Source organism: Columba livia, chromosome 1 (genome assembly GCF_036013475.1).
Source record: "Columba livia isolate bColLiv1 breed racing homer chromosome 1, bColLiv1.pat.W.v2, whole genome shotgun sequence".
Classification (NCBI taxonomy): domain Eukaryota; kingdom Metazoa; phylum Chordata; class Aves; order Columbiformes; family Columbidae; genus Columba; species Columba livia.
This window is the reverse complement of record NC_088602.1, coordinates 168677647-168696053: the sequence shown is the minus strand read 5'-3', so window position 1 is coordinate 168696053 and position 18407 is coordinate 168677647. Positions and strand designations below refer to the sequence as shown.

General features: G+C 38.4%; 1 protein-coding gene across 5 annotated transcripts in view; it reads left to right on the top strand.

Moving 5' to 3' along the window:
- Nucleotides 1-18407, top strand: part of BLTP3B (bridge-like lipid transfer protein family member 3B) — a 60294-nt gene that overhangs the window by 22055 nt on the left and 19832 nt on the right. For all 5 annotated transcript variants that reach the window (XR_010468494.1, XR_010468498.1, XM_065043774.1 and 2 more), the window contains 9 exons: nt 81-270; nt 3177-3317; nt 3925-4095; nt 5382-5562; nt 6985-7068; nt 13184-13366; nt 13469-13587; nt 15655-15796; nt 16565-16758. Coding sequence is in view for 3 of the 5 variants with exons in the window: in XM_065043774.1 (XP_064899846.1) it covers nt 81-270; nt 3177-3317; nt 3925-4095; nt 5382-5562; nt 6985-7068; nt 13184-13366; nt 13469-13587; nt 15655-15796; nt 16565-16758 (1405 nt within the window). In the remaining 2 variants the exon portion in view is untranslated. The remainder of the gene's footprint in view (nt 1-80; nt 271-3176; nt 3318-3924; nt 4096-5381; nt 5563-6984; nt 7069-13183; nt 13367-13468; nt 13588-15654; nt 15797-16564; nt 16759-18407) is intronic.

The window sequence follows — 18407 nt, the reverse complement described above, 5'->3', positions numbered from 1 at the left end:
TTTCATGTTGTGTTTCAGCTGTTTAATTTTGCATCCTTTCATTAGGTGTATATCTAATATGTTGGCATTTCACTTTTTAGTGAATATGGCTTTGCTGAAAAAGTGGTAGAAGGAATTTCAGTTTCTGTGAACTCCATTATAATAAGGATTGGCGCAAAAGCCTTTAATGCTTCATTTGAACTTTCCCAGCTGAGAATATATAGTGTAAATGCAAACTGGGAACATGCTGACCTCAGATTTACAAGAATACAAGAAGCTCAACGTGGAGAGGTAAATACTCTCTTCTGCTAACTTTTTTTCCTTGTTTTTTTGTGTAAAGGAGGAGGAAGTTGAATTGTAACCTTGTACAGTGTAGGAAACGTGCTGTTATTGGAAATGGAGACATTCTGTGCTTGGTAATTTCAGCTGTACTCTGGGAACACAAGGGTGTGAAAACGGTGGGTGTGAGTCAGATCAAATGTTACAGCTCTAGCAGTGGCCCAAGTGGGAAGAGCAAAGACCAGGTGTCCAGGGTTAAGATTGCGGGGTGACAATAAAACCCTGGCAGATGTATTGTTAACCCCCTCTCCCCCCCACACACTTCCCCCTCCCTCTCCTCCCTTTCCACTAAGGAGAGGCGATTGGGAGGAAAAGAAGCACAGAGTGAAGAGAGTTGGAAAAAATTAAAGATGTTTTACTAATACTACTAATAAGAATAGAGAAAATAATACAAAATATACAAAACCAATCTTGAAAGTCTCAGCAACTGCAGAGCCGGCACCTGAAGTCCTGGATTAGACTCTGCAGCCAATCGGAGCTGGATTCAGTCTGTCACTAGGCCTCAGTTCGCAGGGACGACTAGCAAGGTCCTCTCCTAATGTCGGCCATAAGCAGAAGGGAAAAGGGCAAAAGGGAAAAGCGAACGAGATCCTCGTGATCTCCCACTTTTATATGAAGTATTCACGTGAATGGAATGTTATACACAGTTGGTCAGTTTCTTGGTCACTTGTTTCTCGTCACCCCTCTCGCGAGATGTCCATCCGTGCTTATCAATAAGTTTGCATTCCATTGCTAGGTTTACCAAAACATGTGTCTGGTTCTCCAGGAAAATGCAGTTAATATGAAGGATTTAGCTGACAGGCAAATTCACTAAAAGAGAAACTTGTTTTTAGCAAAACCAGGACACCAGGGCAAGCGCGTGTAGTGTTCCCCTCCAACATCATCCAAGCACTTTAAACTGCAAACTAGACCAGGTTGTTGTGCTGGTTTTTATTATTATTTTTAAAGCTTTAAATGGTTACTTATTTGCTTGTGAGGGTTTGCCTAATAAGGATTTCTTTAGGCACTTCGGAGTTTTAATCAAGTTCCTATGCAAGAATTTAACATTTTTTTCTTGGAATAATTAAGTCTTATGTATACAAAAAAGTAATAGCAGTAAAGTACATACCTTGCTGTCTGGGAAAAATAACGTAGAAGTTCTAGTTTGGTGTACACTATATTATTTTGATTTCTTCCATGTAACCGAAGTAAAATCTATACCGACTGTAGGGTTGATTCTAAATATTGTATGTTTAGTTGAGGAGGACTTATTTTGGCATGCATCTGGCCTTGGAGTGTTTCAAATTTTGCCCATGTTTGTTTATTTAGAGCTGATTATTATGGAGCAAACAGTTTACTCGGACTTAAAGGGGTCTGGTAGTTGCTTTTGATGTAGGGAAAGAAACACCAAGAGAATGTATTTTTCTGGTATTTTAAATTATAACAAAGTTCAAAGCTATTTTTCTGATAGTTTTGTCTTTCCTTCATCTTATCTGTAGGCTAATGCTTATGTGTTAATGAAGTCTAAAGAGGAAAATATAAAGTTTGAGTAGATGGAATTTTGTGTTGCCGTATTTTTTGATTTTGTGCTTTCTAAGCAGAATCTGATTCTGAATAATTAGCCCATACACAACAGAAATTTGCTTGAGGAGTGTTCCTTTTTAGTGCAATGAATTCTGGAAACACACATTTATAGGAACTGTAGCAAGTGATTTGTTAGTGCTAAATTGTGTTGAAACGTGAAAGAACAAAACCAACACTGTACTATAAAGACAGCTAGTGCTAAACTACATTTTGAAGGAGTCAGCTTTTAGGTTTCCACTGTAGCTACACTCTTAATGCAGTAGGAATCTCCTTAGAATTTTTTTAGAAGCTTCCATTCATGTGGCATCTCCTGGATGAGGATAGTAGGTAGGTACTCTGCTTTCCTGCAGATAATATTTTTGGGGCTACTTTGCACTGCACCTTTCCATCTTATTCACTTCATTGTGTGTGCCTGCTTGCCAAACACATTGGTTATGTTTTACTTAAGTCTCTGCTTATCTTCGCAGGACGTAGTCAGTGCAGTTTTCAAATAGACAAGACAAGAATGACAGCTGAAAAATAAGACACGTACCAAACAAACTCTTCCCTCTTCCGCTTTCTATATGGCTGACCTTTTTTTCTTCAGAGAGTAATGTAGGAAGGCGTTTTAGGGAAATAAGAATTAATGTTTCTTTTCCTCATGACGTCCTGTTCATTTGATGTTCTCCGTGGTTTTGCTGCTCACTCATTTTGCCATATTTGAATTTTGCATATCCAGCTGTACCTGCTGCTCTTGTAATCATTCTAGTATTTGATTGCTGTGTCTTCCAGAAGTCCATGTAATGGATTCAAAGCTTGTGGGGTGTGTATGTGCTCAATGTTTAACTTTCTCTTTTAACTGAAATAAAACACTCCAAAAGCCTCTCTCATCCTGTAGCTTTGCTTCCCTCCCTGCTCTTTTAGCGTATACTGGGATTTAGCAGTTTGAAACTAAATTACACCATCTTTTTTTTTCCTCCACCACAAGCAACCTAGTATGCAATAATCGTGACCTTTATTTTCTTCTGAATATTTTAAATGCTGCTTATTATCTCTGCCTGCTTGGAACCACCTTCACATTTCTGTGACATTCTAGAGGTAGAGGGAAGGATCAGGGCTTTAATTGCCAACACCTGTAAGTGGAATAACAAGTGATGTGTATTTGTTCTGTTCATGTGACTCTGCATGAAGGACACATGTGAGTGTGTATATATGCACAGATATATACATAAACACACGCACACCTGCACATACTTAGGCACAAGTAAACTGTCTATTACATGAAGGTGTTTTTCTCTTTTTCTCTCTCTTTAAAGGTTTTGACTTTTAAAGAAATCAACTGGCAGATGATCAGAATAGAAGCAGATGCAATCCAGAGTTCTAAGCATGAAATCATGAGTGCTCCAGTTCGACTGATTACTAACCAATCCAAAATTAGGGTTACGCTTAAAAGAAGGGTAAACCTGAAAAGCTTGAAATATTTTGTTATTTTATGAATTCATTTTTAACTCCTGCTTTTAATGCATATGTGAACGTTGTAAAGGTTTAAATTTAGTCCATGTAAAATGTAGAATTCCCTGAACTAAATTTTTAGTAACGTAAACTCTACAGTCTTACAGATTATATAAGAATGCAGAATTTGACGATGAAGACCTTGCACAGGTGAAAACATTTGACCTGCAGAGCTTTATTTATAGTGATGCATGTTGTCTTACCTCTCTAGATTCAGGCAATATTACATTACTTGTATTTAGAGAAATGCATCAGTTTAATATCCAGTACATAACAAACAAATAAAAAGTGACACACAAATATACTGTATTTTAAGCACTTTTTAGTTAATGAGAGGAATAAAATAAAATAAAATATATATTTTTTATTATGGTTGGACTCAGTGATCTTAAAGGTATGTCAAACTAAATGATTCTATGGTTCTCTTTATGTGGAGTAAATTAGCTTTTTGGGAAGTGTGGTTTTGCACTCACCTTTTTTTTCTTGTATTTCATATAAAAAATATAAATATTTAATGGACAGATTTGACTTGTTTAAATTTTTATTCTACAGTTAAAGGATTGTAATGTAGTGGCATCAAAACTGGTTCTGATTCTGGATGATTTGCTGTGGGTTTTGACTGATTCCCAGCTGAAAGCCATGGTGCAGTACGCCAAATCTCTTAGTGAAGCCATAGAGAAATCAACAGAACAGAGAAAAAGCTTGGCTTCTGAGACAGCACAGGTATGATAATTGATTGTCTCACTATATCATTAGCAAGTGTTGCTGTTCTAATATACAACACAGTGTGGTTAGTTATGTTAATTTATTTTAGAGAATATTCAGTTACTCATTTCCATTCAGCTGTACATCTTAACTTTGGAAATGAATCACAGTAGTATAAAAGAGTTTATTTTACAAGATGATGTGTGTTGATGTTAAAGAAAAAAGCATTACTCTATCCACATACTGAGTATTTGGACTTCTGTATTTACTTAACAGTTGATTAACTGTTTAGTAAATTTGCTCTCCAAATATTTTCTCTTTATGAATTAAAAATAAATAATTAAGACACACTAACTTTGATGTGTGGATAGATATGCTTACTATAATGATATAAAGTGCTCGTCCAGTTTGTTTTCATGATACTGAAAAGTCAGCTTTTAATAAGAGCTTTCCTTCATGTAGCTCTCTTGTTGGAGTATATAGTGTAAAATAATTCCGCTTTTAACATATTTTTGCTACCATAGATGTGATGTTGACGCTGCATGTAAGACAGTCTTACGTAAATCTTGGTCTTCTTTCAGCACATAGAGCAGACCAGATAAACTGGGCTTTGTAAGTGTTGTGGGGAGGGACCTTATCTTGCCTGTGAAGAAGCAGTACAAATACACTGATAAAAGATAGTCCTATAAAACTAAAACATAATTTATTGTTAAGCCTGATTGAGTAAAATCATTTGTGTAGAATCTCTTACAATATAGCTAGTGTGCTCTAATGGAGAATTTAGTTCTTGGGGTTGTCCTGATGACTTACAAGTTAACTTGATGGTTTAGCTACACTGATCTAATGGTCAGCGGTCCATGGTCCTTCAGTTCCCTGTGCTTGCATCGCACTCGTTCCCTGGTACTGGCACTAGATTACATTTGACACTATTGTGACACAATCTAAGGAACAAAACTAGCAGAAACAAACCCAACAAAAATGACTGGTTTTCTGCTGTTTAGTTGCCTTAACAGCTTGCAACAAAAGTTAGAAAAATACCGGCTCTGCAAGTGACAGGTGTAATGAAGTGTGGGGGAAGCAGAGAGTGGGGGATGAACTGGCATTGCCTTTCTGTGACACCTGGCCATTAGCTTGACTTAGCTTTATTCTAAAATAGCACACTTAAATCTCAGTAACGATACAAGGTGAATGCATGTGGTGCAGATTTTTTTCTTTATTTGAAAGGCCTGTTTTGAGTAAGTAAAAGGATACTTATGCTTGAAAATAAGGATAAACTTTATAAACCTATATGACTATTTTTTCAGAGCTCTGCCCCTGCACCCAGCTCCCAGCAGGTGAAAGCACACCAGACAACAGCAGCACCTGATCAAAACGATGCAATAGTAAAATTGTTTAATGATTTTGATGTTAAGGAAACTTCTCATCATTTAGTAATTTCTCATTTGGACCTACATATATGTGATGATATCCATTCTAAAGAAAAAGGTAACTTTTTTTTTTAAATAGCATGCATGTGAACGGTAATAATCTTCAGAAGACATTATGAGGAATACAATAGTGTTAATCACAGGATGGCTGGGGGTGGAAGGGATCTCTGGAGATCATCTAGTCCAACCCAACTGCTAAAGCAGGTTCACTTAGAGCAGATTGCACAGGAAGTCAAGATTCTGTCTTTATTTTAGAGGAATATTCAATATTTTCTTCCATTGTCTTCCATTTATCATAAGATGGATGTGTCTGCCAGGACAACATTTTGACATTAGATATAATTATTTTAGTGTAAATGCAATTAAAACTGATAATAGTGCTAGTAGCTTCAGTACTTTTCTTGTCCTCTAGAAACGGATTCTGTCCAGTCTGATTGTTACTGCTCTCTTTTTCCTTTTATATTACAAGTTAACTGGCTTATCAAGAATGCCGTGGCAGCATTACTGTGACTTGAAAGGGTTGCCGTATAATCTGCTTCTGTAATACTCTTTATAAAATACAGATCAATAAAAGAGCAGTCCTCTTTGTGCTACTAATGTAGATAATTTGGTATGCTTTGCTGCAAGTTGAAAGAATGAAACGAATGCTTTGAGGTCTTATAATTTTGTGTGTAATATTTGTACGTTTTTTAAAAACGAAAGACTGGCAGTGTGCCATATTTATAATTTAAAAAAAAGACGAATGACATTACTTGTGTGCCTTTTAAAAGTGATCGGAAGAGAATGACGCAGCAGTGTACATATATATAATTTCTAGAGGCATGCAAAGTCTGCTGAAGAAAAGAGTGTGAAAAACTTGGGGTTTAGTGAATGTATTTCCCTGATTGGGGAAAATACTTGCAGAGCAGCATAGCCTAGGTTTGGCTGGCTAGAGATGTATTTCCTTATGTGCAATATATCTACTGCAGTTGGGATTTATCATTCTTAGCAAGATCTCTTTATTGGTCCTTTATTTTTGTCCATGGAGTTTAAATTTAGCAGTGGAGAAATCAGAACAGAGGAGTCTCAGAAGACCTCTTCACTGCAATAATATTTGTAAAATAAAATATATTTACAGTGTTCTTGAAAGTACATGTTGACTTTAGAAGACTGATCATAATCACATATTCAGTGTGAGGAGGTTTTTTTTTCAGAAAAACTGGAGTAATGTGTGTACAAAGAGTTGGTTTTGATGGCATTTAAAACAATATGCAATTTCTTAGTAGTGACTGAGTACAGAACACAGGGTCCTACAAGCTGATCTGTAGAAACCGGTGAAGACCACCTGAATGAAAATGTTGAGGGAAGACAATGAGGTTGTAAGGAGAGCCAATAAAAGGCAGGAAGAAGTAGCTGTTAGGTGTTTAAAGGAATGTACCAACTTGAGAATTACCATGCTAAATACAATGTCTGCAGAGCTGAGCATTCGTTTATTTTACAGACTCGAATAGACGTGTTACAGGAGGGGCCATGCAGCTTTCCTTCAGCTATTTAACAGTGGACTACTATCCATTTCACAAAGCAGGTATGAATGTGAGCATTTCGTGAATTACCTGTGAATGTAGCCATCTTGCTTCAATACTAAATATTTGTTGTTTTATGTGTATGTAGAGGGCTTGGATAATAATTCCAAAGCATTTGAAATACATGCCTTTTCATTTCCTTCTGTATGCCAAAAGAAACAACAAAGGCAACAACCTCTGGGAACCAATTTAATTTCTGTGAATGAGCCAAACACTTCTCACAGTTTTATTTGGTCAACAAAACGGTGTTTACAGATTTCTGACATGAAAAGAATTGTGTGTTGACAGGGGAGGGCAATACAGCAGATTGAGAATTCACTAATTGGATACTTGCAAGAGTCAAATCTGCTAGATTTTTTCCATAAGTAAGTCTATAATTTAATGTCCATTTCCAAGAAATATTTTGGGTTTTTTATTTTATTTTGTTAAACAAGAATCCCAGTGTGTAGAAGATCAATTGTGTAGCCTTTTGTTAAGGAATTGTTATTAATGGATGTTAGCAATTTCTGAAGAAACATTTCTTATAAATAATTCCTAGTAATTATGTTTTTTTCAGAAATCTAAAAAAATTAGAAGAGGCAAAGTATAGGTTTGCTGTTGAATTTGAGATCAAAGGGAATCCAGTAAAGTGGAGGGGCTTTCAGTTGGTGAGGGGCTTGGTTGTGCTTTGTTTTGCTTTTTACTAACACAGACCAGTCATTTTGGAGTGATTATCTACATATATTAAAGGTGCGAATTGGCCATAGCTTGCCTCACATCCTTCTCATCACTCATGGTTGCAGATCTTTTTTTTCCGTAAGTAGAGTTTTTGCACCTTCAAAGATTTGACTTAGTGTGAGTCAAATAAACACACACAGCCACATAAAAGAATATGCTCAAGAACAGGAGTATTCCCAGGACATTCTATGGTTCGTTCTTTGCTACAGATTGGCCCAATATGGTTTGAAGTTTGTGATGTTGATTTTCTGTCCTATGAAAGTGGGACCTTACGTTACAGGAGTTTAGCATGTGTGCTTGTGTTGTGACCCACCTGTGTTTTCCATTTACTGTCACTTCTGATTCCTGCTATGTTTAGGTGAGGCTCTGATCTGTGATTTTTGTGAATTCTTCTCAGAGAAAATATAGGGAACCAGGAAATAGATTGTTTCTTGGAAAAAAAAGATTCTTAGCCAGATAGAAACACGCACTGCAAGTTCTTGGATGGGCATGTTAGAAGCTCACTGAAAATGCTTTTAGGTAATGGCAGCATGGGATATATAACAGGGAGTTACCCCGTTTCCCCCAAAATAAGAGAGGGTCTTATATTAAATTTTGCTCCAAAAGATGCTTATGTTTTTACATGTATAGCTGCCTGGACACAATTTAAATTGACTTTTTTCTGAACTGTAACTAGGGCTTATTTTTGGAGTAGGGCTTATATATCAAGCATCCTCAAAAATCCTGAAAAAGAATGCTAGAGCTTATTTTCAGGGTAGGTCTTATTTTTGGGGAAACGGTGTAACTCCCACTACATGAAACCAGATGTAGAAAAGATCATCTGCAGAACAGAGGTGGTGCCTCTAAGGGTAGCGTTCTCCTGCAGTCTTAAATGTTGTTCTATGCAAGCATGTTTAAGTAACAGAAATCTAAGGATATCTAATAAGCTATGACCAAAAACAACTGTCGAAGGTGATGGTGGTTGATCCAATAGGGTACGTCTGTGGAGGGGAAGGCAACACTCCAGAAAGTATCTTTTTCTACTTTATCTTCTCACTGTTTTAGAAGAGTGTGGCAATTCCAGGGGCAAAGTATTGTCATGTTGGTGGGAGTCCCTTTACTCAACATAAAAGGAGCACCTATTAATCTTGAAAGTTCAAAAGGAGTTCTCTAGCTGTGTAGCTATCGTGCCTTTGTATGCTGCTGTATCAGGCTGTCAGCCTGGTATGGAGAGCATTCCTAACCTGATGTCTAGGCTCTGCAATATTGTGCGCTTAAGATCGACAACATATTAATACTCTAGAACAGTGGGCAAGGAGGAAACAGCTGCATACTTCTGTGATTGTTACCAGACTGTTTTTTGGTTTTCATAGAATCATAGAATGTTTTGGATTGGAAGGGACCTTAAAGATCATCTGCTCCAACCCCCCCTGATGTGGGCAGGGATACCCTCCTCTAGTCCAGGTTGCTCAAAGCCCCATCCAGGCTGGCCTTGAACAATTCCAGTGACGAGGCATCCAGAACTTCTCTGGGCATCCGGTTCCAGTGCCTCACCAGCCTCATGGTGAAGAATTTCCTCCTTATATCTAATCTAAATCTGCCCTCTTTGAGTTTAAAGCCATTACCCCTTGTCCTGTCACTACATGCCCTTGTAAAAAGTCCTCCTCCAGCTTTCTTGTAGGTCCCCTGTAGGTACTGCAAGCCTGCTATATGGTCTCCCCAGAGCCTTCTCTTCTCCAGGCTGAACAACTCCAACTCTCTTAGCCTTGTCTTCACAGGAGAGATGCTCCAGCCCTCTGATCATCTTCCTGGCCTCCTCTGGACTCATTCCAGCAGGTCCATGTCGTTCTTATGTTGGGGACCCCGGAGCTGAACACAGTACTGCGGTGGGGGGGACATGTTTCACAAGAGTGGAGTAGAGAGGGATAATTGCCTCCATTGACCTGCTGGTCACACATCTCTTGATGCAGCCCAGGATACGCTTGGCATTCTGGGCTGCAAGTGCACGTTGCTTGGTTTTGTACCTCTTTGGCCTATGGAATATTTAGAAATGCTTAGAATATTTAGAAGTAGTTCTTTTGGTATAGTCTTCTTGCAAATTGTGATTAATCCTTCCAGAATCCTTCAGGAAGAAGCCCTCAACAATTAATTATCTTTGCAAATTGAGTTCTTGTGAATTTTTGTTGTTTATTTGTTTTGGTAACAGACCCCACTCAGAAAGACTTTAAAGGGAGTCTGAGGGTAGGGTAAATTTCAAACCCATTGAGCATCAGGCCTTTTAACAATAGCCTTTCATTGTACTTGAGAAAAATGAAGCAGATTGTGTGTCCATTGACTGTGATAACCCTAACATAAGCCAGAGTGTTACTGGATGTTATAAACCTGTCTGTTCAGCCATCCATCACTTTACTAGTCCTCCCAGACCTGCTCTCACAGAAGCTTTTATCCAGATCCATTATCTGTGCAGCTGATGCGTAGCTGGACGGTGATCAGAGAAAGCTGCTGCTTTGCCATCATGCAGGACACTTTGCAGCACAGGAAATTCTTGATCCAGCTGATGTATTAAGACAATATGAGAAACTGGAAAGCATTTTCTTCCTGGGCAACCAGCAGTAAATTCAGGTGGTAGCAACATCACTGCCAGCTCCACTAAAATATTGTTTTCTTGTTACAGTCTGGCCTGTCTTTTCACTTTCACAGGTAAATATGGCAATTATATCTCCATATATAGAACTTTAGAATCGCTGAGGATGGAAAGCACTTCTGGAGACTGTAGTCCAATCCCTGTCATTAAAGTGGTGTCAGTTAAAGTAAGCTTTCCAGGATTGTGTCTAGTGAGGCTGTGAATAGCTCCAAGGCTGGAGACTGCAAACAATGTCACTAGGTGACCTAGTCCGTTGTTTAATCACCCTCACAGTAGAAAAGCTTTTTTTAGTGTTTAAGTGGAATCTCTTCTTTTTCAGTTTGTGCTTATTGCTTTTTGTCTTGTCATTAGGCACCACTGAGAAGAATCTGACTCCATCATCTTTATTCCCCCCCATCAGGCATTTGTACATGTCACTAAGATCCCTCTGAGCATTCTCTTCTCCAGACTAAACAACCCCAGCTATCTCAGCCTTTCTTTGTATGACAGGTGTTGCAGTCCCTTAAATATCTCTGTGGCTCTTGCCTGGACTCACACCAGTGAGCCCATGGCTTTCTGGGGAGCCCAGAACTGGACCCAGTACTCCAGATGTGGTCTCACCAGAGTTGAGTAAAGGGCGGGGTTCACCTCCCTTGACCTGCAGGCAGTGCTTTTCCTAAGCAGCTCAAAGTGCTGTTGGCTTCCTTTGCATCAAGGATACATTGCTGGTTCATGTTCAACTTGTCTCATGTTTTTTTGCTGCAAAGCTGCTTCCCAGCTGATCAGCCTTTAGCCTGTACTCAGCTGTTGGACTTGGATATCCCTTTGAAGTTCATGAGATTATTGTTGGGTCACTTTTGTAGCCTTTTAAGGCCCATCTGAATGGCAGTGCAACCACCTGGTATATCAGCTTTTCCTCCTAGTTTTGTACCATCTGAAAAGCTGTTGAGGGTGCGGTCTGTCCCGTCATCCAGGTTATTAATGAAAATATATTGACCTCAGTATTGGCCCTGGGAATACATCACAGATGACTACCTCCAGCTGGACTTCGTGCTGCTGATCCCAACCCTTTAAGACCAACAGTTTAGCCAGTTTCCAGTTCAACTCACCGTATACTTACCTAGCCAGTATTTCATCATTTTGTCACTGAGCATGTTACAGGCTATGTTGAAAGCCTTACTAAAATTAAGATAAACAAGATCCACTGTTCCCTCCTCGTCCGTCAAGCCTCATCTCATAGGAGAAGGCTGTAAAGTTCATCAAGCATGAACTTAATACATCCATGTGTGTCTACACCCAATTACTTTCCCATCCTTCGTGTGTTTTGGAATGTTTTCCAGGATTATTTGACCTCTTGCCTTCTGTTACCTTTCTCCATTGCCGCCTTTGAGGTGAGGCTGACCAGCCTGTTGTTCCTCTTATCCTCCTTCTTAAAGACAGGAATGACGTTTGGTTTTATTCAGTCCTGAGGAACCTCTCCTGATGACTGTTCAGTGATGCCTCTCAAAGATAATTCAGTGTGTCCTGCCTATGACATTGACCGTCTCTCTCAGCACTTGCATGCATCTCATCAGGATCCCATGGCCTGGTGCATGTCTGATCTGTTTAAATGTTTCTTCCATGTGCTCCTTCCTCCTGCTGCATGTGTTAATGTGCAAGTGCTTCAGAGAGGGACCTGCCCATACTGACTTCCCAGAAAGGGGTCTGAGAGCTTTCCCTGTAATGCTGATGTCCTGTAGGTACTTCAGACTTTATGTGCATATTGCTTGGGGTGACCCCGCTTCAGCCTTTTTTTTTGGAGAATCCCAGCTTCCTGGACTTGAATTTAATGTTTCTTTTCCCTCTTGCTCTCTTTCTGTTTTCCTCCTTTATCTAGAAAGATGTGAGCAACCATCAAAAGACTGTTAGGCCTGTGAGGGTGGGGAAAAATGTTGCCTCTTGTGGTAGGCTTCTCCCTTAAAGTTTCTTCCATGCTGAAATCTTTGCATTTAGACTTGACACCACGTATTTTTCCCCAAGTATTTTCCTATTTTGATAGCAATCATATCTACTCATCCCCTCTCTAAGTATCCAAAACCTCATTAAGTTCCAAATAAAGTAAGTTTTCACATGCTGGTATATAAAGAGCGATGTACAGCTTGATAGACGTTAGTGGAATTGCATCTGTATTGTTGAGTAGGTTAGACTCTCTTCACAGGGACTGAAGACATCACAACATCTTTCAGGGGTTTAAATACTTGACCAACAGAAACACGTTAGGAATAAAAGAATTTCTACTGGGCTTGATTTTTAAGGCTGTGTGCTGCAGCACTGATTGAACTTACTTTCTTGTTTGTGTGTTAGAGAGCCAAGACAAAAAGAATGCTTTTCTGAAAAGGAACCAGGAACTACTTAAGACACAAGTCTGGCAGAAGATGCGTTAGAACAACATTCTCATGCTTATTTTTTCCAGTTACTGGCGCTCACAGTTTTTTTCAGTGAAACATTTTTTTGCATGTTCTCACATAGGAAGATAATGTGTCATCAGATTTCTCTGAAGTGGAAATATCCAATGGTGTTTTGAGCATTAGTTAGTGTGGCAGGTGGCAATATGATGTTGTTTTCTGAGTGAACGTGCGAAGCAGTGAGGCTTATTTTTATGTAGTATATAATTTCTGTTTCAATGTCTGTTATAACTTCTGTTGTTCTATAGTTGCAGGATTGTATTTTGAAGAATTACGAAATAGTGAAAACTTGTTACCCAGTTAGAAGCAAGCTTTCGAATGAGCTAATATTTCCCCCATTCCTCTTACTTTCAGGAGACAGCTGCGATCACTGGATGCATTACAGTGATGCCACTAAAACCAGAAGTGGATGGGCCAAAGAGTTATTAAATGAATTCAAAAGTAATGTTGAATTGCTTAAGCAGGCTGTGAAGGATCAGGTCATAGATTCTCCTCCCAAATCACCACCTGCTGTATCTCCTCCAAACCTACAAACAGGTACTTTGTTTATATCACTAATGCTTTAATTCCATGAAATGTTAAAATTATGCTAAAAAAGACTGTTCTTGTCAATGATTCCATCACTGTTCTTTCCTACAGGCAAGGAACAGATACCGAAAGGAACATCTAGGGCTTCCTCTGTATCTTCCCAACAACCAAAGGGCAAACTGATGTCTAGTCCTATTGTGGTTAGACTTGCAGATTTCAATATATATCAGGTACATTTCTTCAAGTTAGTAAAACTGGGGCTACTTTGCCCTTGACTGTTACATAATTATGATGTTAAGGGACAGTTCTGAACCCCATTGAAATTAACAGAAGTGTTTTCATTCATTATTGGGTTACATCTTTATGGGCCTGCTTCTGCTTTGTTAAAATCGGTGGGTATTTCCTTATTGATTTTTATATTAGATGATACCCTGTCACAATCATGTTTTGGATCCAAGTTCTACTGTTTCCCAAGTCCTGACCTTTGGAATTTCATGTTCTTGTAGTACTGTGTTAGGTACCCTGTATTTTGATATGCTGTTTTGTATTTCATGCTTTTCTTATTGTCATCTTTTTCAAAATACATAGATTTTTTTTTTTTTTTTTAATGTGGAATCAAGGAGGTTTTAAATTTTTCTTCATCCCCTTCTTCCCTCAGTGGTATTTTGAGTAGGCATTTTAACTATTCTTTTTTTTTTCTTCCCCCTCATTTGTTTCAGTGAGTACATAGTTTTAGTTGCTGGCTGTGGTCCAGAATCACAGCATGGTTGGTGTTGGAAGTGACCTCTGGAGATCATCTAGTCCAACCCACCTGCCATAGCAGGTTCACCCAGAGCAGATTGCACAGGAATGTGCTGTGTCAGGTTTTGAATGTCTCTAGAGAAGGAGACTCTGGGCAGCCTGTTCCAGTGCTCTGGCACCCTCACTGAGAAGAAGTTTCTCCTCAGATTCAGATAGAACCCCTTTGCTTCAGTCCAGATTCACTCTTTTGTGTAGATAGGAGTCAGCTGGAATAGAGAAGGATTATATCTCTAAGGCAGAATGATAGTGGTTTAGGAGGATCTATTCTAAGTTTTAGGTCCTCAGAAAAATGCTTAGTGTGTGCCACGAATCATTGTGATTTCTACTTGCTCTTGTTCCAGTTTTCAATGAGTTTTTTTGCCCTGTCGCTTCTGGTAGATTGGGAGGTTGCAGCTTGCTGCCAGGAGCCTTCATCTGGATCTAAGTGGTTTTATATCATTTTGTACTGTTGGTGTTTTCATTTGCCTTCTGCTCGTCAGATGCTTGTCTCCTCCTCCTCTCTACGCAAATACATTTTCAGTTTTTAAATTGTCATTATTTATGTGCCATTTACAGAATATTATTCTTCTAAACAGTTTTGTTACTACTTGAACTTTTGTGTGTTTTAATACAGAGATGTTTTCAGCTTGAACACAGCTCCACAGAGTGAAGCAGGTTTATAAAGGTTATATATTCATTATTTTCAATGAAACAGATACAAGTAGACATCATCATATATTCAATATTAATAAGTTGGCTGATTTAGAACTGGCAGTCTGACCTAGTAAGCGTTGGATGAAAGAATTTTGTTTTGACAACATACTTTATAAACTAGGGTACATTCCAAGAAATTTAAGGCCAAATATTTATCAAAAGATGACCTCTTTCTTGTTTCATAATTTACTTTGGAAGTGGAGCATTGCTGTTCTACAGTGTCCTGGTTGTCCTATGCAGCTGACCTTTGGACATTGTCAAGTGTATGTATCTCTGCCAGGTGCATGCTGAACACCTCGCTTAGAGTAAACAGCCAAGAATTGGCCCATGTACTGGAATCCATCCTGGTGACAGTGCCAGGACTTCCTAACGCTTGTGTAATAAACTTTTCTAGCTTATTTATCCCTTATCACCTAGGTATGAGATCCATTTGGACAGACGGTTTGCAAATATACCTTGTCCTGGCATAATTTCTTACACAGGAGCTATAGTGTTTGCTCTAAAGATATTGGATCATTCTAGGCTTCTACTGAACGCCTTTGCAAGTGCCCTGCTGCCTCCTGCCTTATGTGAAGGACAGGGATCTGGTACCATTAATACTCTGTTTGTGAGACTGTTCTGTGCAGATCACTTCTACTACAAGGCAGCTGGGTGTTTCTCATTGTCTGCACTTTATGTAGCTGAGGATCTACATCTGAGAGCAGTGGAACATTACCCTGCTAGGGGCAGTGGTTTGCAACTACAAATGTCAATGATTCATAAAAATGTAATGTATTAATGAAGTTAATGTTTATCTTTTACAGGTTTCAACAGCGGACCAGTGTCGTTCTTCCCCTAAAGCTCTGATCTCTTGTAATAAAAAGTCACTTTATCTTCCGCCAGAAATGCCAGCTATTCATGTTGAATTCACTGAATATTACTACCCAGATGGAAAGGACTTTCCTAGTAAGACTTTTTTTCCGTGCTGAACCATTAATTTTGTGTGTTACCTTCACCTCTATGAAACTTATACTGATTCCAGGTTGACAACTGGAAATAGGTAATAGCTTTCTGAAACGGAAAAAACACAAGACTGCTCCATTTCCACAGTGCTTGCTTCTGGCAAACTCCTATAAACATGTTTTTTTTATAAACTTGTTTTTTGAGGCTGAAAACACAGCGTTTTTATCGAGACCTAAATTCTTCACTCTTCAACATGCATGTATTATTTCTGCAGTTACACTGTCTAGCTGCATAAAAGAACCTAATGGCTACATGAAAGAACGCAAACCATTGCAGTAGTATCTAAGATGTAATGAAGATCTGTTGGAGTTATTTTTTTTAATGTGCTATGGGGCTGGCCCTGTTTCATATACAGAAGTGCAAGTGGATGTCTTGGGATGGGACTTGAGGACAGCAAATCTTCTTGGTCCTGCCCTTCCTCTGTAAGGAGGAAATTCTTCTCCTCTCCTCAGACTTCATTCAATTCTCATGTTAGCTTTTACATTAAAAAATTCAGTTACTTCCTTGGAGTGAGAGAAAGAAACATCACTTTAGGTATCCTCTAACAATTTATTCTTCCTTGGAAACAAAGGAGTGGGTTTCCATTCTTTCCCTGATGTAAAATACTCGTGAAATATAAGCCTGCACTCATTTAAAAACAAACAAAATCCAGAATGAAAACCTCTAAATATTTTACTTGTTCTCATAATTTTGTTTTGTTTTCTCTTTTAGTTCCATGTCCAAATTTGTATGGCCAGCTGAATGCTTTACAGTTCACCCTGGATGAGAGAAGTATTCTTTGGCTAAATCAATTTGTATTGGATTTGAAACAAAGTCTTATTCAGTTCATGGCTATGTACAAGTTAAATGACAATTCAAAATCAGATGAACACGTTGATGTTAGAGTTGATGGACTAATGTTAAAGGTATGCTGTCACTGAGGAGGGGTTTTGTGGTTCTTTGGAGGAAAACACTTTTTCTCTTATTCTGAAAGGCTTTTAGCCAAGCAGCTTAAGGAATAAATGAACAAACAACCCACTCAATAAGCAATGCTGCTCTGGAAAACTATGCAGAATATGATGGTTTGAAGACAGACATCTGCCTTCTATACTACTTCGTCTGTGTCCTTGGAGTATTTTGGTTTTGTGTTCAAGACCTGACTGGGAGTATTAACAAATTATTTCACTGTGTTCAATGAAGCTGACATAGCAGAAGAAAAGAAAATTGAGCACTGAAGTAAAAATGTAGAGCACAAAATTAATATTTGCACTCTGTATTAATGCAAGGGCCCTCCCTTGTTCCTCTGATTGTGGTATATCAGAACCCTTGTTATTGAATACCTGGAGTAAAGTAGTTCATCTGAAGGCTTGTTTCCTTCTCTGAAACAAATTCTCACCATTTTCTGTTTCACACTGGCCCATGTCTGTAGTTTAGGTACACAAGTTCTCTATATGTTTATCTCAGAGGACTGGTGCTCATTAATGCAGCTGAACATATGACTTTTGATTCTCTTGACATCTTTGGAGAAGGATTATTGAGCAGACTTTTTTTTCCCCTCTCCCTTTGTTTTTGCATTGGGCATTGGTTTCCAAGGTTCAGAGGTGAACAAAATGAGTTTTTTTGATGGTGCCCACAGAAGAAGTTTCAAGGGTTCTAAAAAGTCAGCATATGCAGAGATGGTTAACTTAGTAAAGCTCTTGGTGCATTTTTAATGGAACTTTAAAAGGATATGGTTTGTATGGAATGAAAACAACTAGTGAGAACTAACAACCAGGCAGCTACAAATACAGACTGATCTAATATGAATTACTGTATCTGAATAGCCCATTAAGCTGCAATGAGATAGAAGTACTCTGAAATCCCTCAAACCTTGATTCATGTTCACTATTTAATCCGTCTTAATTGCATTATTTTTATTCTAGCAAATTATTTTTTTATTACTGGCGTGCCTGATGTTTACATATCATATAGTTAATTATTATACAGTTATCTATTTGGTTATTTTTTTTTGAGTCTTTTTACTTATATGAAGAAGCTTCATCACTCTCATCTTCTAAGTGTCTTTAGGATGACTGGTTTACTCTGATCTTTCTGGATTCACATGGTGATATTCTGATGGAAGGTAGTATCACTGACAGTAGCAAAACTAGTGTGGCCAAGGCCCATGTTAGCAACATCAGATAGAGGACTTGGCATAAAGTATGTATTGCCTTTAAAAGCTGCGCTACAGGTATGCAAGTTAAATCCAGTACGCTGGACTGTTTTGTGTTTTAGGAGTTGGAGTGTATTTTTATGATGAAAAAAAACTTATGATGCTGCGTTAGCACATTTAATTATTTCCTTGTATCTTATCTTAGGAATAAACCGCGGTACTACTTAGTGTAGTGAAAAACCCTATTTGACAAATTAGATTGAAAAACAGAGAATTAGAATTTGGAGTTCAAAGTTGTAAATACTTGAAACACTTGAAGAAACTGTCTGCCAGCCTGTTACTGAGCATAATATAGCTGACTTAAATCTAAACCTTTCAGATAAGAAAAGCCCGAGACTCTAAATGTTTTCATGCAAACATTGA